The sequence below is a fragment of the Podarcis raffonei genome, chromosome 13 (assembly GCF_027172205.1).
Source record: "Podarcis raffonei isolate rPodRaf1 chromosome 13, rPodRaf1.pri, whole genome shotgun sequence".
NCBI classification, from domain to species: Eukaryota; Metazoa; Chordata; class Lepidosauria; order Squamata; family Lacertidae; genus Podarcis; species Podarcis raffonei.
The window spans coordinates 51,671,485-51,696,631 of record NC_070614.1 but is presented as its reverse complement, the minus strand read 5'-3'; the positions used below and the strand labels follow the sequence as shown (position 1 = coordinate 51,696,631).

At 47.6% G+C, this 25,147-nt stretch overlaps 2 protein-coding genes across 3 annotated transcripts in view; both read left to right on the top strand.

Annotated features, from left to right (window-relative positions):
• TNFSF13 (TNF superfamily member 13) overlaps positions 1-25,147 on the top strand; it is a 239,485-nt gene that overhangs the window by 31,781 nt on the left and 182,557 nt on the right. The gene's annotated exons all lie outside the window — the stretch shown is intronic.
• WRAP53 (WD repeat containing antisense to TP53) lies at positions 743-23,801 on the top strand. 2 transcript variants are annotated; one of them, XM_053362076.1, is made up of 11 exons: positions 743-828; positions 4,381-4,842; positions 6,710-6,808; positions 10,062-10,170; positions 12,950-13,038; positions 15,134-15,224; positions 15,834-15,966; positions 17,710-17,918; positions 19,275-19,378; positions 19,886-20,038; positions 22,855-23,801. In XM_053362076.1, the coding sequence occupies exons 2-11, from the start codon at positions 4,565-4,567 to the stop codon at positions 23,051-23,053; spliced, it is 1,464 nt and encodes a 487-aa protein (XP_053218051.1). In that variant the 5' UTR covers positions 743-828; positions 4,381-4,564; the 3' UTR covers positions 23,054-23,801. The 2 variants fall into 2 exon arrangements, with proteins under 2 accessions (XP_053218051.1, XP_053218052.1); XM_053362077.1 differs by lacking the exon at positions 743-828 and adding an exon at positions 835-923.

Below are 25,147 nucleotides of genomic sequence, written 5' to 3'. Positions count from 1 at the left end.
TGCTGTCACCATCTGCAGTGATCCTGGAGGCCAATAAAGTAAAATCTCTCACTGCCTCCATTTCTTCCCCTTCTATTTGCCAGGAGGTGATGGGACCAGTGGCCATGATCTTCGTTTTTTTGATGTTGAGCTTCAGACCATATTTTGCGCTCTCCTCTTTCACCCTCATTAAAAGTTTCTTTAATTCCTCCTCACTTTCTGCCATCAAGGTTGTGTCATCTGCACATCTGAGGTTGTTGATATTTCTTCCAGAAATCTTAATTCCAGTTTGGGATTCATCCAGCCCAGCCTTTTGCATGATAAATTCTGCATATATATATATATATATATATATATATATACACACATACACACACACATAATATAATATATATTATGAACATTACCTAAGACCCCAAAATTCCTATCACAACTGCAAGGTTGTTGTAAGCCACCCTGTTAGCCACAGACTTCCTTTTTTCATTTTCCATTTCGCATTGCCCTTGGGCCGACCTCGGCACCCTCCTCCTCCCGCCACCTTTTTTGTTCGGGACGGGGAGAGCGGACACGCGACTGCCCATTCACACGCCTCTGGCAAAACTCGCGGGTACCATTCCCCGCCCCCGCCCACTCCGTTGCAAACCCGGAACCTCCCCCTCCAAACACTGAGGCGCCGCGCACCGCTCTAACAGCTTTTCGTATCTCTATGGGTAGGATGGGGAGGAAGCGTCTCGCGAGAGGGAGCCCGAGCCTTCCAGCTCTCGCGGGACGCGAGTGGGCGGAGCCGGCGGGGTGTCATGGCCGCCTCCAGTGGCTGCCCATGAGTTGCTGTTGGGGAGCTGCTGGGAGGTAAAGGGGCGCTCCTGTTCTCTGGGCGGGGGGAGATGGGGGGGGCTTTTTCTGTGCTTGCACCTCCCACCCTCCAGCTCCTCCCCTTAAAATAGGTAATTTATTTACTTTTATTTATTGCGCCTGCACTTTATATTTGTTTTTTTTAAAATATATTTTTTATTAATTTTCCATTTTATAATATATAATCACATCATTATTCTCCACTTTCTAGCTCTCTAGAGCCTGTCGACTTCCTTCCCTCCCACCTCGTGGCTTCCAAAATTGACCTTTTTATCATAGCATTTAATACGTTTTAATTAAACTCTAATTAATTTTAATTAAACTCGTTACAAGGTACCTCAAGATTTAAATAAACGTGAAAAGGAAGATGATTTCTCATTACAAGGCTTCAGGCAATCCTACCGGTGATGTTAATGGCTTACAATGTTCTTTCAAATATCGGATAAATTTAGTATTTTTGGAATACTTGATCGTGCTGGTTTTCGATTTTTTTCCATCAGCTTCGCCAGTTCCGCAAAGTCCATCATTTTCGTCTGCTTCTCTCATATTGTGCCTGCACTTTGGAGCTCCCTGCCTGTTGATATCTAGAGTTCGCTGTTCTCTGTTTAAAAAAGCCCAAAACATTCTTGTTTACATAAGGATGCTTGGAAAGTTGGCGTGAATCTTGATCTTCTTTAATGTTTTCACTTTCTTATGTTTTAAAGTACGTCTGTGATCTTTCCTTCTCACAATTTTATTGCTCTTTTCGTGAAGCAATTTGAGGTTTGTTCATTTCACTTTCTCGGATTTTATCACTTTTTGTGAATGGCTTTGAGGTTTGTTTTCTTTCATTACAATCGATAGATCATTATTATTCGTTTCCTTTCGACACCACTTTCTCTTTTTATGTGTTTCTCTTTTTAATTTGTGAAGGGTATGGGTGGAATAAAAATTGGGAACTCAAAGTGTATATAAGTTGTTGTTTTTTTTTATCTTTATAAGAGTTGGGAAATTCATGGAAGGGAATTTTTTTTTTCGACCTCAGGGAAATGTTTTAAGAATAAGTATTGATATATAGGTTTGGATGAGAGTTAAGATCGGATAAAGTAAAAGTAAAAGTGGCTTTTAAAAATATGGTAAAATTAAGGATTTTCTTGATAAGATGTATGAAAAGGAAATTTATGTGGTATTGGTAAAAAGATATAAAGGATTAAGTAAAAATGAATTGATGAAAGAAAGAATGTAAAGCTACAATATTTTAAAACAAATTATTAAGATAAAAATTAGGTTGGAAGGATTTGCTGAAACAACAATTTAAACTAGAATACAAAAATGGGCGGTGTGAGGAGGACAAGGAAATAAGTAAAGGAAGAAAGTTATGCAAAGGTTTGATTTGCTTCTTTTTCCCTTTTTCTTTTTTTTAATGTTTTCTCTGTTTTTTTAAAAAAAATTCTTTTTGTTTCTTTTTTCTTATTGTAACCTTTAAAATCTTGAATAAATATTATTTTCAAAAAAATAAATAAATAAATTTGTATGCCATCGCAGGGTGGGTCACAGCATTAAAAATACAAAATAAAAACACAAAGCCCACATTAAAACATCCAAGTAAAACAACCCAGAATGAAACATCACAGAAGAAAGTCAAATATAAAGTATGCATTCGAAGCAATATAATTAGCAGAAAACTGAAATATTGTCTTGAAAGATGTTTCAAAATAAAACATTACAATCATCACATCAAAATAAAACATTTAATGCAGCAAAGTTAACAAAAAACATTACAAAGGAGGTCAAGTACAGAAGGCACATTTAATGCAGCAGTGTTAACAAAAAAATTATCATAAATGTTTCAAAAGAAAACATTACTAAAGGAAGTCTAATACAAAATGCACATTTAAAACAGCATGTGTAGCAGAAGAACGAAAAATGAATATTATGAAATAATATTCCAGCTTTTCTGCTCGGAATATGTGGTTCTCCATGTCATTTAATCCCCAACAACAACCCTGTGGGTTAAGTTAGGAGGAGAGAGGCAGTGACTCTGAGGTGCTTCATGTAGCTGAGGGGGGGAATTTGAACCCTGGTCTCTCTCCTAGGTCCTAGTTCAGCACTCTTAACAACTAGCCCACCACTGGCTTTCTTTGCAGTTATTATTTACAGCACCCTCAGTGGGCCTGGGGAGCAACAGGAGTACAGGGAAGCAGGTCTCTCCCATCCCCAAGTAGCTTAAATGCTAAAACTTAGCACACAGTGACTTTAAAAAACCTGCGGGAAACTCTTCTGTTCCTTCAGTCTTACTCTGGCAATTAAGAGTACAGTACATCTTCCACAATACAGTTATCTGATTTTGACGTTTTTTGTTTGGCTTTATGTGTAAATCTTGTAACCCAATCTGGTATTTTTTCTATGAATAGAGGTATGTGCTAATTCACAGCTAATTCTCCCCTGGTCTCATCGCTGGCCCAAATGGGACTAATTCATCCAGCTAGCCCTGGTGATCATCTAATGTTTATTGGATGGATTTCCCCCCTAAATTGATTTTTGAATTCTGAATTTATTATTCACGTTTTATAATGTATTTTATGCTGTTTTTTTGTTGCACCAATTAAGTGTTTTAAATCTGTGGTTAGCCGCCCTGAACTGGGAAGGACGGGGCATAAATAAAAAATTATTATGATTATTAATTATTATTTTTATCCATAAAATAACAAAAAGCACCTTGAGCTTGGCCCAGCAGCAAATTGATTCCTGAGTGCTAGAAGTCTACTCCCACCCCTCGCTGAAAAAGCTTTCCCCGCCCCCAGATTCATTCCCCTGAGGACGTGCTTGTGTTTCTCTTAGTCATGAGGTGGGTAAAAAAAAATTAAAATGCCTGCCAGGGAACCTGTGCCAATGGGAAATCCTACTCAACAGTTCCCTTTCATGTGGACTAGCAACTTGATTTTGTTTTGTTACTTTTGAAAAAAAAAGCTGAGACTGGCAGGCTACCGTATTCTGTGGTTGCTGCAGAATACGTTCAGTCCTAATGATGGCTGGAATATTTGGGTATCAGTCTGGGCTATAGCTGTCAATCGTCCTTTATTTGGCAGGAAACTCCCTTATCCCGGCGCCGTGTACCGCTGTTGTCCCTTATTGATGATGTCCCTTAAATTTCCCGGGTTTCAAAGGAAGCAGCTCCTCTCCCTCCCACCCTGCCGGCCAGGGAGGCTCCAACTGCGTTGCTTGGCTGTGTTGCTCACCCAGTAAGGAGTCTGAGAACGACTGGGGGGTGGAGCATGCATGCCTTGTGCCGATCAAATAGGCCGCGTTGCCTGGGGACTCGCCTTTGCTCAGCGCTTCCCAGCGTAGAGGTGATGGTGGTTTTCCTTGCTGCATCCCCTTTGCCGGGTTGCTGCGCTGTGGGAACCACCGCTTGAGGCTTCGTTTGGCTGGCTGGTTGACTAAAATCCCTTATTTTGGCTGCTGATCCCTTATTTTCGAGGCTGCTGGTTCCTTATTTTCAAATCTGTAAGTTGACAGCTATGGTCTGGGCATTCTTATTTATTTTGCAACTTTTTCCTTTCCGTGCAGAATCCTTCCTCCCTTTTGGCAACCTCCATCTCCTTCCGTTGGGATGAATGAAGCACCCAGCGCTGCGGTACACTCAAGCTTTCCCTGGTGGTCTGGCTTACATAAACACTGTCCTCTTAGTAGTAGTAGTAGCGGTGGTGCCTCTTAGGAGCAGGGCTTAAGGAGACACTCCGAGGTTTGTGTGATGGATGCCAAGCCGCCCCTTGACCATCAGGTTGTGCTAGAGCTGGGGCAGCCAGACGACAGCAAGGTGGACACCGGGGCCATTTCTGGACCTGCGGCGAAGGTGCCAAGGCTAAATGGGGGCCAGGAAGACGAGGGGGCTGCTGCGGAGGCAGTTCCTGGGCCCAAACCCCCGAAGGAAGAACCTGAGATCGGGGAGGCAGCGCATCACCTCAAGGAAGAAAAGGAGGAAGACGCGATTGATGGAGGAGAAATGTTGGCAGAGGAAGGAGAGTATTAGTGAGTGTCGGGTGTTGCCTTGCAGGCAGATGGGCGGAGGTCCAGCTCAGATGGGTCCTTTGCCCACTTCAGGGAGGGGAAAGATGATTTTTTAAATTATTGATTTAATATTTGTATTCCGCTTTCCCAAAAACAAATGTTGAGCTCAAAGGGTCTCACAATAATCACAATAGCTTTATTTTTTAAATGCAGTGGCGCTGTGGGTTAAACCACAGAGCCTAGGACTTGCCGATCGGAAGGTCGGCGGTTCGAATCCCCGCGACGGGGTGAGCTCCCGTTGCTCGGTCCCTGCTCCTGCCAACCTAGCAGTTCAAAAGTACATCAAAGTGCAAGTAGATAAATAGGTACCGAAACGGCGGGAAGGTAAACGGCATTTCCGTGCGCTGCTCTGGTTCGCCAGAAGCGGCTTAGTCATGCCAACCACATGACCCGGAAGCTGTACGCCGGCTCCCTCGGCCAGTAAAGCGAGATGATCACCGCAACCCCAGAGTCGGCCACGACTGGACCTAATGGTCAGGGGTCCCTTTACCTTTATACAGTCATATCTCATACGTTTGCTTCAGGTTGCACATTTTCAGGTTGCGTCCCACAGCGACCCAGAAGTACCGGAAAGGGTTATTTCCGGGTTTCGCTGCTCATGCATGCGCAAAATGACATCACGCGCATGCACAGAAGCGGCGAATCGCGACGCACAGATGCAGGTTGCGAACTGGCCTCCGGAACGGATCCTGTTCGCAACCAGAGGTACCACTATACTATTAAACACAGCATTGGCTAAAAGCACTTAAAGGCATGAGCTGCCAGCGTGGCTCATCTCACCAAAATTGCTTAGAAAGGTGCCTGCACATTTTGTTTCATAACTTTCTTTGTGGTAGGGCTCGAGTTTTACTTGAAAAAAGAAGTAAACTTAGCCTCTTGCAGGCATGAGCCCTAGTGCATTTGCTCCTTTTGCACTGTTATAAATCTGGCCGTGCAAATAAAAGCAAGTTCAGTTGCACAATCCCAGATCACTTGGCTACTCTTAAGGATTTGCACAGTTAAGGCCTGCAGGCTCTCACTCCTTAACATTACAAACAGGTTTGCTTAACTTCAGTTTACTTGTGCTCAGTTAGCCACACCAGTTGTGGTGTTTAACGCACAAGGCCAGAACAATAGCGGGTTTAGGAATTCCATCGCCTTTACACATGCGTAGAAATTAAGCCGCATGGTAAGCAGAGCTGCAACGGCCTTGTTGGAAGAACAAAAGTAGTGTCGTAGGCATGGCCTTAAGGGAAAACAAGGCCATAGATTCATCTATCAGTGCTAGAAAAATCCCTCACTTATCTTCACAGGCAGGTTGAAACCCTTTCACCATCCTTTCATTCGCCGTTTTCTTCAAACTTACTCTTACTGCTTATTCCACTGTGTTTATCGATACTTTGATCCACCACAAATTGCAGGGAGGCTGGATTTCAGAGTTGTCTTTCTGAGGGTGAGGCCCCAGCGTGTCTGAGCGAAGGGGGTGGTCTCCTGTATCCTGTATCATTATTATTATTATTATTATAAATAGGTGAAGAGGTTTGAGACAGGGATTGGACTTAGGGTTAGGGATAGGGTTGTTGTTATTATTATTAGGGATAGGGATTAGGGAGCCGCCCAGAGTGACTGGGGAAACCCAGCCATATGGGCAGGGTATAAATAATAAATTATTATTATTATTATTATTATTATTATTATTATTATTATTACAGTCTTCCTATAGAAGCTCCTGCCCTTCCTTTCGGGCTGGATCCTGGGAGGGGAATGGGATGTTAGCAAGCTTCGCAAGGGGGTGGCTGGGTGTTCCTGGCTTAGCACAGCGTGACTTTCCTTTTCCTTCCCCTTCTAGCTTCCCGACCTACGATTTTTCGCAGGCCCCCAAACCTCTGACAGGCTCTTGGGTGGAGTACAGCCACATACCGGAGAATTTCCTTAAAGGCTGCAAATGGTGAGTGGACTGGAATCGTAGAGCTGTAGACTTGGGAGGGACCCCTAGGGTCATCTAGTCCAACCCCCTGAATCACAGCTGAAGAACCCCTGACCGATGGCCGTCCAACCTCTGCTTAAAAATCTCCCAAGTAAGGAGAGTCCACAATGTCCGGAGGGAGGCCGTTTTCACTGTTGAGCAGCTCTCACGGTCAGAAAGTTCTTCCTGGTGTTCGAGTCGGAATTTCCGTTTCTTGCCACCCAGTTCTTCTGATTTCCTGGCTTTTGTAAGGAGGAAAAACACACACTGCTCCCTGCGCTCTCCGCCTTCGTCACTGGCAAATGTTGAAGCTGAACTATAGTTGTCCAGAATAGTTGGATTTTGGGACACTCCCACCACATGTGGAGGTATGTGCCTGTGGAGGTGCACCCTCTCCAGCATTTTGGTGAGGTTCCTGGGCGTATTAGCGCTAGTTTTCTTGGTGTTAAGTACCACCTGTAGGTGATTTTCAGAGTGAGTTCTTTTATTTTTGTTGATATGGATTTAAAGGGGGGTTTAGACCACATTCTGGTCCATTGAGTGGGGTTAATCTCCTAGCCTATCTCATCCTCCCATTGTTTTCTGATTGTGTCTAGGGAGTGTGTGGGATTTTGTAGTAGTATTTTGTATATTGCGGATACCATCCCTTTACCGTGTCCCTTTGCTGTTAGGAGGTTTTCGAAGGTTGTCAGGGGCCTAGTTGCTGCTGATTTTACTACTGGATTGTTTTAGAGGGCATGTAATTGGTGATGTGTTAACCAGGACATTTGGGTGTCTTCTAGTTTGTCTTGAATTTCTTGTGTTGACAAAGGTTTGTTATTTTTATAGAAGTCTATTAGATGATATAGACGCGGGTGGCACTGTGGGTTAAACCACTGAACCTAGGACTTGCCGATCAGAAGGTCAGCGGTTCAAATCCCTGCGACGGGGTAAGCTCCTGTTGCTCGGTCCCAGCTCCTGACAACCTAGGAGTTTGAAAGCACGTCAAAGCGCAAGTATATCAATAGGTACCACTCCAGCGGGAAGGTAAAAGGCGTTTCCGTGCACTGCTCTGGTTTACCAGAAGCGGCTTAATCATGCTGGCCACGTGACCCGGAAGCTGTACGCCGGCTCCCTCGGCCAATAAAGCGAGATGAGCGCCGCAACCCCAGAGTCAGTCACAACTGGACCTAATGGTCAGGGGTCCCTTTACCTATTAGATGATACAAGCCTTTGGTTTGCCAGGTTTTTATCTGGAGGTTTTGTGCTGCATGGTGGAATAATGGGTGGTTCGCCAGGGGAATTAGTGGGGTTGGGGTTGGGGAAGCTGAACTATAGTTGAACTGTGGAACTCCCTTCCACAGGAGCCTGTGATGGGCTTTAAAAGGTCTGGACAAATTCATGGAGGGGGAGAGGGCTATCAATGGCTCCTAGTCAGGATGGCTGTGTTCTGTCTCCCCAGTCAGGCAGCGAAGCTCCCAGTTTCTGGAAACCGCAGGAGGGGAGAGTTGCTCTTGGGCTCAGATCTTGTTTGCAGTTTCCCCGCAGGCATCCTGTTGCTCACTGTGAGAACAGGACACTGGACTAAATGGGTGATGGGCCTGATCCAGCCATCTCTTCTTATGGTGTTCTCTTCAACCTTTCCAGAGCTTATGAAAAGGCCCCTTCCTTCTAATAATTTGTTCTCTTGTTGGTTTCTGACTTCTCTTCTCGAGTCTGAGAACTCTTTAAAAATAATTTGTGTTAATTTTACAATTCAGAATACTCATTTAAACATCCTTAAAATATCAGTGACTTCCCCTCTTCTCTTTCCGTGGTTCGTTTTGCATATCATAAATCCCTGCATGTTTTACATAAACTATACCAATCAGTATTCCATTATTACATCCATCAAAACTTATTTACACTGTTGAATTTATCTTAATGCTGCCAGTGTTTTCAAATGTACACAGTTTCCCCCCATATATTCAATAAACATTTTCCAATCTTCTTTAAACATATGTTCTTGTTCTCTTATTCTGTATGTTAAGTCTGCAAGCTGCGCATATTCTGTCAACTTAAGTTGCCATTCTTCTTTGATTGGGACCTCGCTCGTTTTCCATTTTTGGGCTACCAAAACACGGGCCGCAGTAGTGGCGTACATAAATAGCCTTTTTTGACACCTGGGAATTTCCATCTGAATTATCCCCAACAAAAAGGACTATGGGTTGTTGTTTTTTTGGAAAGGTACTTTTAAATGTTTTTTCCCATTCATTATAAATTATTTTCCAATACTCTTTTACCCTTTTACAGGTCCACACATATGAAAGAAAGTTCCCGAGTTTGGGAACTTTTTTTATATATATAAAAATTATTAATTTTTACAAAATTATAAACAAAACAAACGAATAAACAAACATAGATCATAACCTTATTAACATTATACTTATTAACATTGTTAAATGACTTCCTCGCTTCCCCTTGGTTGAATTTCCATGCACAACCTTTTAACAGTTTTCCAAATCAAAATTCTTATGAAATTTGACTTAAACATTAACATCCTTATATCTTTTAATTTTAAAATTAAACATATTAATTCATCAATTAACTTATATGAAATCCTAAGGCAATTAAGTGTCTGCAAGCTATTTCCAATTACCGGTAATTTAACTTTGGGAACTCTTGATGGACATCAATGGGCCATTCCTTTGGAAGGGGGTGGGGGAAACAGGGAAAGATGGGAATGGGGTAAACTATTGTTTGGGCCTATCATGGGTAAACAAACTAAGGTCCGGGGGCCAGATCCGGCTCAATTGCCTTCTAAATCCGGCCTGCGGATGGTCCAGATCTGGCCCGCGAATGGTTTTTACATGAGTAGAATGTGTGCTTTTATTTAAAATGCATCTCTGGGTTATTTGCGGGGCACAGGAATTTGTTCATTCTCCCCCCCCCAAAAAATATACCGTATTTTTTGCACCATAACACTCACTTTTTTCCTCCTAAAAAGTAAGGGGAAATGTCTGTGCGTGTTATGGAGGGAATGCCTACGGGTGGCATGCCTACGGATTTTCCTCCTCTAAAAACTACATGCGTGTTATGGTCGGGTGCGTGTTATAGAGCGAAAAATACGGTATATACTCCGGCTCCCCACAGGGTCTGAGGGACAGCGGACTGGCCCCCTGCTGAAAAAGTTTGCTGACCTGTTGTCTGGACAAACAAGGGAACCAGTTGCCACTCTTCTCACCAACAATGTGCCCCTTCCCACCTCTCTCTCCAGGGCTCCTGACGGGACCTGCCTGCTCACCAACAGTGCTGACAACACCCTGCGGATCTACAACCTCCCTGCTGAGCTGTACGCCGAGGAATGGGGGACCATCTCTGAAATGGTTGGTAGTGGTATGAGCGCCGAGTGTGCGTCTTGCCTGCCTGCCAGCGCATGTTTGCGTGGGGAGGGGAAGAGGCAAATTCTCCTGTGGCAGGAATCGGGGGGGGGGGCCTCTGGCCCTCCCAAAGTTGCTGGACTCCCCTTCCCATCATCCCAAACCATTGGCCATGCTGGGGGGCAGTGTGGTGGTAATGGGGAATTGCAGCCCCAGAAATACCTGGAGGGGCTGTAGGTGTCAGGAGCTCGTCCCTACACTCGAGTAAGACCCTGGCAGAGACATATGCCCGACTGGCATGTTCCCTCCCTCCTGGTCGATCGTTCGGGAGCTTCAAAAGCTTTCTTCAGCCCGAACGTCACAGCGACCGATGCCAACCGACACCGGCACATTTAGGGATCCGCAGAGTTTGCGCAGCTTGCGTGACAGACCTCAGCAACTCAGCATTTTGGCTAATCTAGTTTATTTACATATAAACACACACGGAGCACTGCAACATGGCTCCCTCTCTCTAGCAGCAGACAGTAAAGAGAAATAACAAAGGATAATCATCATCATCATCATCATCATAATTTATTATTCATACCCTGCCCATCTGGCTGGGTTTCCCCAGCCACTCTGGGCGGCTTCCAACAAAACACTAAAGTACAGTAACCTATTAAACATTAAAAGCTTCCCTAAACAGGGCTGCCTTCAGATGTCTTCTAAAAGTTTGGTAGTTATTTTTCTCTTTGACATCTGGTGGGAGGGCGTTCCACAGGGCGGGCGCCACCACCGAGAAGGCCCTCTGCCTAGTTCCCTGTAACTTGGCTTCTCGCAGCAAGGGAACCGCCAGAAGGCTCTCGGGCAGAACAGTTCCACTTCACAGTAACACAAACACCCTGTCTCCGTCACTTCCCACTTTGTGGAGCCAAAACATATACCGTCATGTGAAAGACAAAAATCCCATGACTGCAATCATGGAGCAGGAATTCTAACAGTAGGTTCCACGTTGGGGGTGAGCGGTGAGGTTCCAGAGTTTGCCAGCGATGCTAAATGGTTCAGGGTCCTCAAAATGAGACGGGGTTGAGCTCCGAAAGGACCTCTCCAAAGTTAGCGAATGGCATGGTAAAGGGACATAGACAGTTTAGCAAGAACAGGGGCAAAGCGGTGCGTGCAGGGGCAGAAATATTCCTAACATCCATGGGTCTGAACTGGCATGATTGGCCAGGAATGAGGCCTCACGCAGGTAGCAGATCATTCAATGAAGACATGGACCCAGAACACAGCAGGGTGCAAGCTGTGAAAATAAGGCAGATTCTGTGACCATGAGGGAAGTAACTGGAAACAAAAATACTGATAGCGTAGTTGTTGTTTTTGTTGTTGTTGTTGTTGTTGTTATTATTATTACAGTGGTGCCCCGCAAGACGAATGCCTCGCAAGACGGAAAACCCGCTAGACAAAAGGGTTTTCCGTTTTTGAGTTGCTTCGCAAGACGAATTTCCCTATGGGCTTGCTTCGCAAGACGAAACGTCTTGCTAGTCTTGCGATTCCCCCCCCCCCGCTTTCCCCCCTTTTTCTAAGCTGCTAAGCCGCTAATAGCCTTTTAGCAGCTAAGCCGCTAAGCCTTTAATAGCCGCTAAACCACTAATAGCGCTAATCCGCTTAGCCGCTAATGGGGTTGCTTCGCAAGACGAAAAAACCGCTAGACGAAGAGAATCGCGGAACGGATTCTTTTCGTCTTGCGAGGCACCACTGTATTATTATTACAGTGGTGGGACATGGGTGGCGCTGTGGGTTAAACCACAGAGCCTAGGACTTGCCGATCAGAAGGTTGGCGGTTCGAATCCCCGTGACGGGGTGAGCTCCCGTTGCTCAGTCCCTGCTCCTGCCAACCTAGCAGTTCGAAAGCACATCAAGTGCAAGTAGATAAATAGGTACCGCTTCGACGGGAAGGTAAACGGCGTTTCCGTGCGCTGCTCTGGTTTGCAAGAAGCAGCTTAGTCCTGCTGGCCACATGACCCGGAAGCTGTATGCCGGCTCCCTCAGCCAATAAAGCGAGATGAGCGCCGCAACCCCAGAGTCGGCCACGACTGGACCTAATGGTCAGGGGTCCCTTTACCTTTTTATTACAGTGGTACCTCTGGTTGCCAACGGGATCCGTTCCAGAGCTCCATTCGCAACATGAGCAGAATGCAACCCACGCGTGCGTGGGTCACGACTCGCTGCTTCTGTGCATGCGCGTGACGTCATTTTGAGCGTCTGCGCATGCACAAGCGACGAAACCCGGAAGTAACCCGTTCGCTTACTTGCGGGTCGCCGTGGGACGTATCCTTAAAGAACGTAACCTGAACCGAACGTAGCAAGAGGTATGACTGTGTTATTATTATTTAGATTTATATACCACCCTTCATCTGAAGATCTCAGGGCAGTTCTCAGGATAAAAGCACAAGATAAATAGTTAAAACAAAAACAAAACACTGTGTTTGGAATATGGTTCTGGTCGCCTTGCCTCAAAACAGGATTTTGTGGAGCTGTGAAAGGTCTCGCCAACCTTGCTCTTCCTTAGAGTGCGGAACAGAGGAGGATTCTGGGAAAGACGTCGTGTCGCTTTCCCAAGCGCGAATCTTCCTTTGTGGGGGACGTCAAAGAGTGGGGGGGCAGGAAAGGCTGGGTGGGGGCCAGTCTTCCAGACTAACGCAGGAAATATTCCTGCAAAGGTGGCAACTTTGGTCGCGATCTCTGCTCCAGACAGGGTGCTCATTTCTCTCTCTCTCTCTCTCTCTCTCTCTCTCTCTCTCTCCAGAGTCCCGTCTTGCGCATGGCCGAAGGAGACACCGTCTATGATTACTGCTGGTTCCCGCTGATGAACTCCTCCGACCCGCAGACTTGTTTGTAAATCCATCTTTCCCCTCTTTTCCCCCCCTGCCTTCCTCTTCTTCCCCAGTTGCTGGTGGGAATAAAAAAGAAAACATTTAGCCAAGTAGCCGGAAGAGGCTCAAGCTTCGAACAGCCCCAGGAGAGGCGTCCGGAAAAGCCAATTGCCGAAATAATTGAACGCTGCCTTAATTAAATTAACTGAATTGAAATTAACCACCGCCTAATTAGAAAGGTGGGGCTCTGGAAAGGGAGCTGTAATCTGTATGTCCCCTGCCTTGCCCTTGTGGTTTGACAGGTGGGCGGGTAATAGACAGTTTACACTTATCAGTTACAATAATGAATTAATCATCTATAATCGATTAAAATAGCAGCAAATCACAATACATAAAAGACCACAAATCATACAAAAGGATGTAAAAGGATTAAATTAAGAAACAAACACACACAACTTATAAAATTATTTTCAAAACAATACAAAACAAACTATCCCTGAACTCTCCTCTCAACTGCCTCTGCTGTTCTCAAAGTCACGGTCTGGGAACCGCTCCCAGGGTGGGGGGCGGGGGGCAGACAAGGCTGGTGGAAGCCATTGCCTGCAGACAGTGGCCCACCCCTCATCCTGTTCTTGTAGCTGCCAGCCAGATGCCCCAGTGGGAGACCTCCCTTATTAGCTGTGGCCAGCAAAATTCTTGCAAGGATCTTAGCAAACCGTCTCTTAACAATATCCGATTTGACCCTTCCTGAATCCCAAAGTAGTTTTTGGCCTTCTAGGGGGACAGTGGACGTGATTTTCACCGCTCGACAGCTCCAAGAAACATGCAGAGAGCAAAACCATCCTCTGTATATGGCGCTTATTGATTTTACTAAGGCTTTCAACACTGTAATAATACTAATAATTTATTATTTGTTCCCCAGCCACTCTGGGTGACTTCCAACAAAGATTAAAAATACATTAAAATGTCACACATTAAAAGCTTCCCTGAACAGGGCTGCCTTCAGATGTCTTCTAAATGTCAGGTAGTTTATCTCTTTGACATCTGGTGGGAGGGCGTTCCACAGGGCGGGCGCCACCACCGAGAAGGCCCTCTGTAACTTGGCTTCTCGCAGTAAGGGAACCGCCAGAAGGCCCTCGGAGCTGGACCTCAGCTGAATGATGGGGGTGGAGACGCTCCTTCAGGTCTACTGGGCCTTTGAGGCCATTTAGGGCTTTAAAGGTCAGCACCAACACTTTGAATTGTGCTCGGAAACGTACTGGGAGCCAATGTAGGTCTTTCAAGACTGGTGTTACGTGGTCTCAGCGGCCACCCCACTCACCAATCTAGCTGCCGCATTCTGGATTAGTTGTAGTTTCTCAGTCACCTTCCAAGGTAGCCCCACATAGAGCGCATTGCAGTAGTCCAAGCGGGAGATAACTAGAGCATGCACCGCTCTGGCGAGACAGTCTGCGGACAGGGAGGGTCTCATCCTGCGTACCAGATGGAGCTGGTAGACAGCTGCCCTGGACATAGAACTGACCTGTGCCTCCATGGACAGCGGTGAGTCCAAAATGACTCCCATGCTGCGCACCTGGTCCTTCGGGGGCACAGTTGCCCCATTCAGGACCAGGGAGTCCTCCACACCAGCTCCCCCTGTCCCCCAAAAACAGTACTTCTGTCTTGTACTGTAGATCGTAATGCCATGTGGACTGTCCTCCTGAAAATTGACTGCCCAAATAAATTTGTGAACGTCATTCGGCTCCCCCATGATAATACGACAGCAGCCATCGCAGATAACAATGGCTCTCAAAGCGAACCATTCACAGTGGGATCAGGTGTTAAACCTCCGAGCAAGACCCCCCCAGCGCAAGAGCACACTCCCCCCTCACTATTAATTCAGAAGTATTGCTCCCTCCAGTTGCAGAGGCAGGGCACAGCCGCCATCGTTAGCCCTCTCCTCCGCGAATTTGCCAGGGCTCATTCAGGGTTTGTCTTTGGCATTTATGCCCAAGTGCAAGGCGGCACTGGGAAGTGATCAAGCACTGCCCACCCTTTTGCCTGCCCCTTCCTTTCCAGCTCACCCGGCCCCCCGCTGCCCCTCACTGGCCCTCCTTCTGCTTCTCTGCCCCTTTCAGTGTCGCCAGCAGCAGCCGGGACAACCCCATCCACATATGGGATGCTTTCTACGGAGACCTGCGTGCCACCTTTCGACCCTACAATCACCTGGTGAGCATGTGCCCGGGGGGGTGGGTTTGTGTCGCCGGCTTTGCCCGGCAGACGTGGTGTGGGCAATAGCAACACCCTAGAGGTCCCGGGCCCTAAAGAAGTCAGATTAGCCTCAACCAGAGCCAGGACCTTTTCAACACTGGCCCCAGCCTGGTGGAACGTTCTGTCTCATGAGACCAGGGCCCCGCGGGATCTGATTTCTTTCCACAGGGCCTGTAAGACAGAGTTGTTCCACCTGGCCTTTGGTTTGGAATCAACTTGATCTCCTTCCCCTCTTTCCTTTTTCCTTTCTCCTTCTGTGATGGAACTCCTATTTGGGGACTTCCCTGGCTTTTTTCTGGCCCATGTAGGACCAGTCTGAATAGTTGGCCTTGATGATGACTTGCCGTTTTTATCCCCAAAAAGGTTTTTGATTGAGTTCTACTGAAAGGAGGCTGCATTTTAATGTTGTATTTTAATCTTGTTTTTTAAGCTGTATTCTAATCAATTGTTTTTATATTTGGTGTTAGCCGCCCGTCTTGGCTGGGGAGGGCGGGGTATAAATAAAAATTATTATTATTACTATTCTCCTGGAGTTGGTTCCCGCTGACCCTCCCATTTTCTCGCCAGGATGAGCTGACGGCTGCCCACTCCTTGTGCTTCACCCCGGACGGCTCCCAGCTCTTCTGCGGCTTCGACAAGATCGTGAGGGTGTTTGACACGTCACGGCCCGGGCGCATGTGCGAAAACAGGCCCACCCTCGGTGAGTCGGCCTCAAATCCATCCGGGGAGTTTCTGGGCAAAGCAACATCTCCCCTTCTCGGGTGCTTTGGGGCTGAGGGACACGTTGGCGTGTCTCGATGGGGCCAGGAGCAAAATGGCGGAGGCAGGGATCTGGGCAGTGTGATGTTGTGGTCGGAGAGTTTGGACTACGACCCGTGAGACCAGAGTTCAAATCCCTCTCAACCCATAAAGATCCCTGCTGTTCTCGGCCTCGCCAAGCTCGCTGGGCTGTCGTTGGGATTAAATGAGGAGGGGGTGTACCATAAGAAAGAAGCTGGGATACTAATAAGTCCCAGTGCCAACAGCAGCCAGTCATAACCTTAGAAAGGTAAAGGGACCCCTGACCATTAGGTCCAGTCGTGGCCGACTCTGGGGTTGCGGCGCTCATCTCGCTTTATTGGCCAAGGGAGCTGGCGTAGAGCTTCTGGGTCATGTGGCCAGCAGGACTAAGCCGCTTCTGGCGAACCAGAGCAGCGCACGGAAACGCCGTTTACCTTCCCGTCAGAGCGGTGCCTCTTTATCTACTTGCACTTTGACGTGCTTTCGAACTGCTAGGTTGGCAGGAGCAAGGACCGAGCAACGGGAGTGGGGATTCGAACCGCCGACCTTCTGATCGGCAAGTCCTAGGCTCTGTGGTTTAACCCACAGTGCCACCCGTGTCCCCCGTAACCTTAGAAACCTTGGCTCAAATCAGATGTGTGTCTTTTTAAATGAGGTAAACGGCTGTTGCACCGCTTTGGGAAGCCTAACAATTGCGTGTTGGTGTTGTTATAAGAAAAAAACTGCTCCCTTTCCCTTATGGGGTATTCTGGAGCCCATACAGAGCCCCTAAGTGGGTTCCCTATCGGTTGGAGAAAATAACAGACTCCGACCAGAGTATATTGAGAAGCAAATCAGCTAGTAAGCCTGATCTTTATTAAACTGTTGCAACAGGGTCCCCACTCACTGCGTGCAGGAGGGAGGAGAGAACCCAGAACAAGCTTCTATATAGGCTCTTGAAATTGCCCACCCTGTAGCCCAAGACCACCCCCCAAAGCATCATACATACATCACAGAAGGAGGCGGTCTACAGCAGAAATCCTGTCTGCCAGGAGACCTGATAATGGTCACTGATTGCATTGCCTGGGCAGCCTGGCCATTCTTTTGTGATGGATAACACTTCAGTTCCTGACTCCAGGTCACAGGCTCGCCCTATTCCTACACAAATACGCCCTTAAGACAGGATTTGTAAGCAAAAGACAATGGGAAGGCTTTCTCTATTTCCTCATTTATTTGAGACCTTAGAATTCTTATAACAGTGTTGATGCGCCTCCTCTGGAAAGTTGTCCCATAACCTTGGGGGCAGTTGCAGAATAGGCCCTGCTGCGTCCTGCATCTGTCCCTGCTCTCCTGAGCACAAGAGCAGCCTGTTGGATCAGGCCGACGGCTCACCTTGTCCCGGCATCCTGGTCTCGCAGTGCGACCAGCCTGTGGGAAACCCAATGAGCAGGATCCAAGCGCAAGAGCCCCTTCCCGCCCCAGCAACCAGGATCCAGAAGCATCTCTGCCTCCGACCATGAAGGCTAGCAGCCCTCGATAGCCCTCTTTGAATTTTCCCAGTCCTCTTTTGAAACCATCCAAGCCGGTGGCCACCGCTGTCTCCTGTGGGAGGGAGTTCCGCAGGTTAACGCTGCACAAAGAAGCCCTTTCTCTCCTCTAACCTCTCCCCTCTCCGGCCCCCCAGTGAAGAAGCAGGGCCAGAGCGGGATTATTTCCTGCATTGCCTTCAGCCCGACGCAGCCCATCTACGCCTGCACCTCGTACTCCAAGACGGTGGGCCTCTACTCCCAGGCGGAGGGCGACCCCCTCACCATGCTACATGGGCACCAGGCGGGCGTCACCCACGCCCTCTTCTCCCCGGACGGCTTCCACCTCTTCACCGGGGGGCGCAAGGTGAGAGCTTACCTGTGGGGGGGAAGCTGAGGGCTGGGCGCAGGCGAGAGGGGCATTGTGGGCCGGGCCCTTAAGAACCCATTGAGTCCAGCATCCTGTTCTCACAGTGACTAATGGTAATAATAATAAATAATAATAATAATTTATTACTTGTAACCCTGTCCATCTGGCCGGGCTTCCCCAGCCACTCTGAGCTGCTCCCAACAGGATATTAAAAACACAGTACAGTGGTACCTCGGGTTAAGAACTTAATTCGTTCTGGAGGTCTGTTCTTAACCCGAGGTACCACTTTAGCTAATGGGGCCTCCCGCTGCCGCTGCCACACGATTTCTGTTCTCATCCTGAGGTAAAGTTCTTAACCTGAGGTACTATTTCTGGGTTAGTGGAGTCTGTAACCTGACGCGTCAGTAACCAGTCACTGTAAAACATCAAACATTAAAAACTTCCCTAAACAGGGCTGCCTTCAGATGTCTTTTAAAGAGAAGATAGCTGCTTATTTCCTTCACATCTGACGGGAGGGCGTTCCACAGGGCAGGCGCCACCACCAAGAAGGCCCTCTGTCTGGTTCCCTGCAACCTCACTTCTTGCAGTGCGGAAACCGCCAGAAGGCCCTTGGAGCTGGACCTCAGTGTCTGGGCTGGACGATGGGGGTGGAGATGCTCCTTCAGGTCGACTGCGCCTTTGATGCCGTTTAGGGCTTTCAAGGTCAGCACCAACACTTTGAATTGTGCTCGGAAACGTATTGGGAGCCAGTGTAGGTCTTTCAAGACCGTTGTTATGTGGTCTCGGCGACCGCTCCCAGTCACCAGTCTAGCTGCTGCAATTTTATTTATACCCCGCCCTCCCCGGCCAGAGCCGGGCTCAGGGCGGCTAACACCAGTAATATTACAATAAAAACATAATAGGAAAAAAACCCAATTTAAAATACAGGTTAAAATGCAATTTAAAATGCAGCCTCATTTTAAAAGTAGCCCATAAATCAGTCCTCTATGAATTTGCCTAATCCTCTTAAAGCCATCCGGGTTGGCTGTCCTGTGGGAGTGAGTTCCACAGTTTAACACCCACACAAAATGCTTCATTTGCCCAGCCTTCAGTTATTTCTGGCAAGTGTGGACTTTATCCTCTCTTTCCTGGGAATATGTGGGGGAACAGGAGTGAGACTTCAGGTTCCCCCATCTCCCTTGAAGTCTGGGACAGCATTCCCCAACCCGGTGCTCCCAAGCTGTTTTTGTCTATCGATCCCATCAGCCCCAACCAGCACAGACCAAAACCAGCTGGAGGGGGCGCCACCTTGGGGAGGGCCGGCCTGGGGAAAGCGGCCTGTGATGGGGTTGTGCTGTTGCCTTTATTTTCCAGGACACTGAGATCCTCTGCTGGGACCTTCGACAGCCAGGCGAGGTCCTGTTTTCTGTGTCCCGGACAGTTGCCACCAACCAGAGGCTCTATTTCGACTTAGATCCGTGAGTGCACCCTTCTCCCCCTACAAGATGATATCCTTTTCTCTGTTTATTTATTTTTGTTTAAATAATACAGGAAAAAACAACAACAACAATGAAAGAAAGGGCCTGTAAGACAGAGCTATTCTGCCTGGCTTTCAATTTGAACTTAGCCTGATCTTTTATTCCCCTTCCTTCCCTCCCCCTCCCCTTTTTATGAAGATTATTCACTCTGGGATCCCACAGCTAATTCTCCCCTGGTCTCCTCGCTGGCCCAAATAGGACTAATTCATCCAGCTAGCCCTGGTGATCATCTAATGTTTATTGGATGGATTTCCCCCCTAAATTGATTTCTGAATTCTGAATTTATTGTTATTCACGTTTTACACTGTATTTTATGCTGTTTTTTCCTGCATATAATTAAGTGTTTTAAATTTGTTGTTAGCTGGCCTGAGCCCGGTTTTCTGAACCGGGAAGGGCGGGGTATAAATAAAAAATCTATTATTATTATTTATTATTTTTCCTCCACAGGAGTGGGAGGTTTCTCCTGAGTGGCGACACAGAAGGACTGGTCAGTGTCTGGGACATGGCTCAGGCCCCCAGCGGCAGCAACAACCTGGGTCACCCCCTGCTAGAGCCCATCTTGCAGTTCCAAGCTCTGAGCGACTGCGTCAACGGGATCAGGTACTTATTGGGGGGGGTTGCTGAGGTCCTGCCCTTAATTCAGAGGTGGAAACGGGGTTTTAGGACCCCTGAGGGTTGGGGTTATTGCAGATATTTGAAGATGGCCCTCATCTCTCCTCTCGGTTTCTTCTTCCCCAGGCAAATAATACTAATAATAATAATAATAATAATAATAATAATTATTATTATTATTATTATTATTATTATTATTATTATTATTTATTTATACCCCGCCCATCTGGCTGAGTTTCCCCAGCCACTCTGGGCGGCTCCCAATCAAGTGTTAAAAACAGTACAGCGTTACACATTAAAAACTTCCCTGAACAGGGCTGCCTTCAGATGTCTTCTGAATGTCAGGTAGTTGTTTATCTCTTTGACATCTGCTGGAAGGGCGTTCCACAGGGCAGGCGCCACCACCGAGAAGGCCCTCTGTCTGGTTCCCTGTAGCCTCACTTCTCGCAATGAGGGGACCGCCAGAAGGCCCTCGGAGCTGGACTTCAGTCTCTGGGCAGAACGATGGGGATGGAGACGCTCCTTCAGGTATACAGGACCGAGGCCGTTTAGGGCTTTCAAGGTCAGCACCAACACTTTGAATCGTGCTCAGAAACGTACTGGGAGCCAATGCAGATCTCTCAGAACCGGTGTTATGTGGTCCCGGCGGCCGCCCCCAGTCACCAGTCTAGCTGCCGCATTCTGGATTAATTGCAGTTTCCGGGTCACCTTCAAAGGTAGCCCCACGCAGAGTGCATTGCAGTAGTCCAAGCGGGAGATAACTAGAGCATGCGCCACTCTGGCGAGACAGTCCGCGGGCAGGTAGGGTCTCATCCTGCGTACCAGGTGGAGCTGGTAGACAGCTGCCGTGGATACAGAATTGACCTGCGCCTCCATGGACAGCGGTGAGTCCAAAATGACTCCCAGGCTGCACACCTGGTCCTTCAGGGGCACAGTTATCCCATTCAGGACCAGGGAGTCCCCCACACCCCCTGCTCCCTGTCCCCCAAAAACAGTACTTCATGCCCAAATCTGTCAGCCATTCCTCCTGAGGCCTGTTGATGGACTGGCACTGATGGCACTCCCCTCACCCTTACTTGCCCACCCGATGTCAGGGACTGGACTGAAGTGGAATGGTGGGGACCGCCCCCCCCCCGCACTTCCTGAGAAGAGGGAGACAGTATAGATTTAGAACAGTGATTTGCAGAAACTCCAGCAGGTGCAGAATGCCGCAGCAAGGCTCCTTACGGGGTCCTTGCCGCGGGATCACATTCATCCAGTGCTTTACCAACTGTACTGGCTTCCGGTGGAGTACAGGGTCAAGTTTAAGGTGCTGGTTTTGACCTTTAAAGCCCTATGCGGCCCAGGACCCATGTACCTACGGGACTGCTTCTCCTGGTACGCCCCGCGGAGAACCTTACGGTCTTCAAACAAAAACATCTTGGAGGTCCCAGGTCACAAGGTGGTTAGATTGGTCTCAACTAGGGCCAGGGCCTTTTCAGTACTGGCCCCAACGTGGTGGAATGCTCTGTCACAAGAGACCAGGGCCCTGCCGGACTTGACATCTTTCCGCAGGGCCTGCAAGATGGAGCCGTTCCGCCGGGCCTTTGGTTTGGACTCAGTCTGACCCTTATGTTTCCCTCCCCTTATGGTTTTGATCTATGGGCTATTATTAAAATGAGGCTGCATTTTAAGTTGTATTTTTAACCTGTATTTTAAATTGTTTTCCCCCCCTATTATGTTTTTATTGTAATTTTACCAGTGTTAGCCGCCCTGAGCCCGGCTCTGGCCAGGGAGGGCGGGGTATAAATAAAATTTATTATTATTATTATTATTATTATTATTATTATTATTCAGAGGCTGCAGAGGGGAGAAGCTGGGAAATATTGGGAGGGGAGCAAGAGGAAGGAGAAGAATCACTAGGGGAGAGACAGCTGACAGAGGGTGTCTTTAGAAAGCATTCCAGATCCCTCCCTTCTCCCAGAACCAGGCAGGCATTGAGAGTAGGAGAACAGAACCTTTATGCACATGTGGTGGGACTGTGCGAAGAAAAGAGAATTTTGGCATATAATATACAATGAACTCAAAAAGATCTTTTTAATAATTATTATTATTATTATTATTATTATTATTATTATTATTATTATTATTTATTTGTAACCTGCCCATCTGGCTGGGTTTCCCCAGCTACTCTGGGCAGCTTCCAACAAGGATTAAAAATACATTAAAATGTCACACATTAAAAGCTTCCCTGAACAGGGCTGCCTTCAGATGTCTTCTAAATGTCAGGTAGTTTATCTCTTTGACATCTGATGGGAGGGCGTTCCACAGGGCGGGCGCCACCACCGAGAAGGCCCTCTGCCTGGTTCCCTGTAGCTTTGCTTCTCGCAATGAGGGAATAAAATACCATGGTGAGAACTTCTTGTTTTCCCAGCCGCGAGGGAGGGGGATCGGACACTGAGGTCCAGCGCCGAGGGCTTTCTGGCGGTTCCCTCATTGCGAGAAGTGAGGTTACAGGGAACCAGACAGAGGGCCTTCTCGGTGGTGACGCCCGCCCTGTGGAACGCCCTCCCACCAGATGTGAAGGAAATAAGCAGCTATCTTCTCTTTAAAAGACATCTGAAGGCAGCCCTGTTTAGGGAAGTTTTTTATATTTAATGCTGTATTAACACTTGATTGGAAGCCGCCCAGAGTGGCTGGGGAAACTCAGCCAGATGGGCGGGGTATAAATAATAAATTTATTATTATTATTATTATTATTATTATTATTATTATTAGGTTCCCTGAAGCCTGACCCCCCCTGACTTTCTGCCTCCTTCTCTTAGCCTCCACCCCAGCCTTCCCCTTCTGGCCACGGCTTCCGGCCAGCGCAAATTCCCTGACCTGTGGGACAGCGAAGACGACGACCAGGAGAAAGGGAGAAGGCCGTCCGCTCGCCACCAAGACCGCGGTGACAACTCTCTCCAGCTCTGGTGGTGCTCCCTGGGCACCGGGGTGGAGGAGAAGCCCCAGGCGCACCCGTAGCCTCGGCCTCCTTCCTCGTGTCTGCCGGGGTTTGCAAGGGGGCCCAATGCCAACGCTCAAAACTGCCACTGGGCCACGAGTGTGCGGGACCTCTGGCATGCCGAAGGTGCCCCCGGCCCATGAACATTGCCGTGTTTATATGTTTCTACTTCTGGCACTTTTGTACCAAAGAGAGAATGCGCGTTGTGCGAGGGGACGTTTGAAAACACTTGAGTTTTTTGAGAGAATGGAGCTGGGTGTTGCCGTGACTAGATTTTGTGCATGCTCTGACGGAGAGATGTGGGGTCAGGGCCGAATTGTCGCTGTGCCTCTATGGGTCGGAGGCACGAGGTTAAGCAATCTTTCCTGTCCCAAGAAAACCAGCATTTTCTGTCTCTTGCTGGCTAGCGGGAGCTCTAGCTGATGCGGGGGAAGATTTTGGTTCATCTGTGTGTTGATCTGAGTCTTGTGCTTGGGAACTGTATGTATGTATGTTTGTGTGTCTGTTTGCTTTTTTATATATAAGGGGAGAAGAATTGCCTCTTTTGGGATTTTTCCATTGCCCCCCAGTTTTCTGTGCTCTGTAAATAGTTTTCCACCCCTTGCCCAACAGGTGGGCCGTGGTGCTGACTCGCTTGGGGGAGGGCAGGGCTGTTGTGGTGGGTTTTGTGAATGTTCGTCACCAGTTGCCGTTTCCTGGCGAAAGAATATGTTCTCTCATTGGCAAGTAAGTGATGCAGGTGATTAATAAAAGTTTATGATGATTGTAGCTCTTGTTTTTTTTCTAAGTCTTTGCCTTTCTGGAGGGGGAGGGCGTTGGTGCGAATTCCGACGCAGGATTACGAAAAGATGCAGAGCAGGTGCTGTTTCCGTGCATGTGTGCGGTTTAGCGCTTTTGCGCATGTGCGGGGGGCGAAACCCGTAAAAATACTTCCGGGTTTGCCATGTACGTACCCCAAAGGATACATAACTGGAAGTGAACACAACTAGAGGTACCACTGTACTTTAAAAGGTCTAAGACATTTCCTGCCTGTTCTGAAATTGGGATTTTTATTTATTTTTTAATCTTAAAAACAGAGAACCTTGTACATCAGCTGTAAAAATGTATGTTAGTCCTTCAAGGTAAGTTAATGCAGAGAACTTGCGGTGTCTTTTTAAATACAGGTTTTCAAGTTGCATGGGTTTCTGTTGGGGTGGAGAATTTGGGGCTTGTGATCATTGCAAATCTTGGCCCTCACTTTTACATGGAAGTAGGTCAAACAAGGGATGACGTTTGAAGCTTCTTGTTGTTTAGTCGTGTCCGACTCTTCGTGACCCCCTGGACCAGAGCACGGCAGGCACTCCTGTCTTCCACTGCCTCCCCCAGTTTGGTCAAACTCATGCTGGTAGCTTTGAGAACACTGTCGCACCATCTCGTCCTCCGTCGTCCCCTTCTCCTTGTGCCCTCCATCTTTCCCAACATCAGGGTCTTTTCCAGGGAGTCTTCTTCTCATGAGGTGGCCAAAGTCTTGGAGCCTCAGCTTCAGGATCTGTCCTTCCAGTGAGCACTCAGGGCTGATTTCCTTCAGAATGCATAGGTTTGTTCTTCTTGCAGTCCATGGGACTCTCAAGAGTCTCCTCCAGCCCCAGAATTCAAAAGCATCCATTCTTCGGCGATCAGCCTTCTTTATGGTCCAGCTCTCACTTCCATACATCACTACTGGGAAAACCAGAGCTTTTAGTATGCGGACCTTTGTTGGCAAGGTGATGTCTCTGCTTTTTAAGATGCTGTTTGAAGCTACCCACATTTTAAAATGGCCATTGTGGATGAGATAAGGGGGGAATATTATTGGTGTGTGAATAATTTCTAGTCCTTTATCTCTGATAAGTAGGAATCATTATTTGAATTTCTTGGTTTATTGGCTATTACGGGAAGGGTGCTGCAAGACTCACTTAGTACCATAAGGGGGCAGCCTCTCCCCACAGATTTCTGGCTTCTGTAAATCTATGAGATTCCACAGTTGGGTATTGTGGTTGCAGTTGAGGAATTTGAAGAAAAAATCTGTTTGTTCCCTTCCCGCACTCCACCCGACTTTATTTCTGAGCTGATTAAACAGTTCCCCCCCTAGCTTTTTG

What these genes read in the sequence shown, in the direction of transcription:
- WRAP53 (XM_053362076.1), top strand. Translation starts at nt 4,565, where the DNA reads ATGGATGCCAAGCCGCCCCTTGACCATCAGGTTGTGCTAGAGCTGGGG. An exon ending in TTCCTTAAAGGCTGCAAATG is followed by an intron (nt 6,809 to 10,061) that starts GTGAGTGGACTG and finishes CTCTCTCTCCAG; the next exon opens with GGCTCCTGACGGGACCTGCC. An exon ending in CTCTATTTCGACTTAGATCC is followed by an intron (nt 19,379 to 19,885) that starts GTGAGTGCACCC and finishes TTTCCTCCACAG; the next exon opens with GAGTGGGAGGTTTCTCCTGA.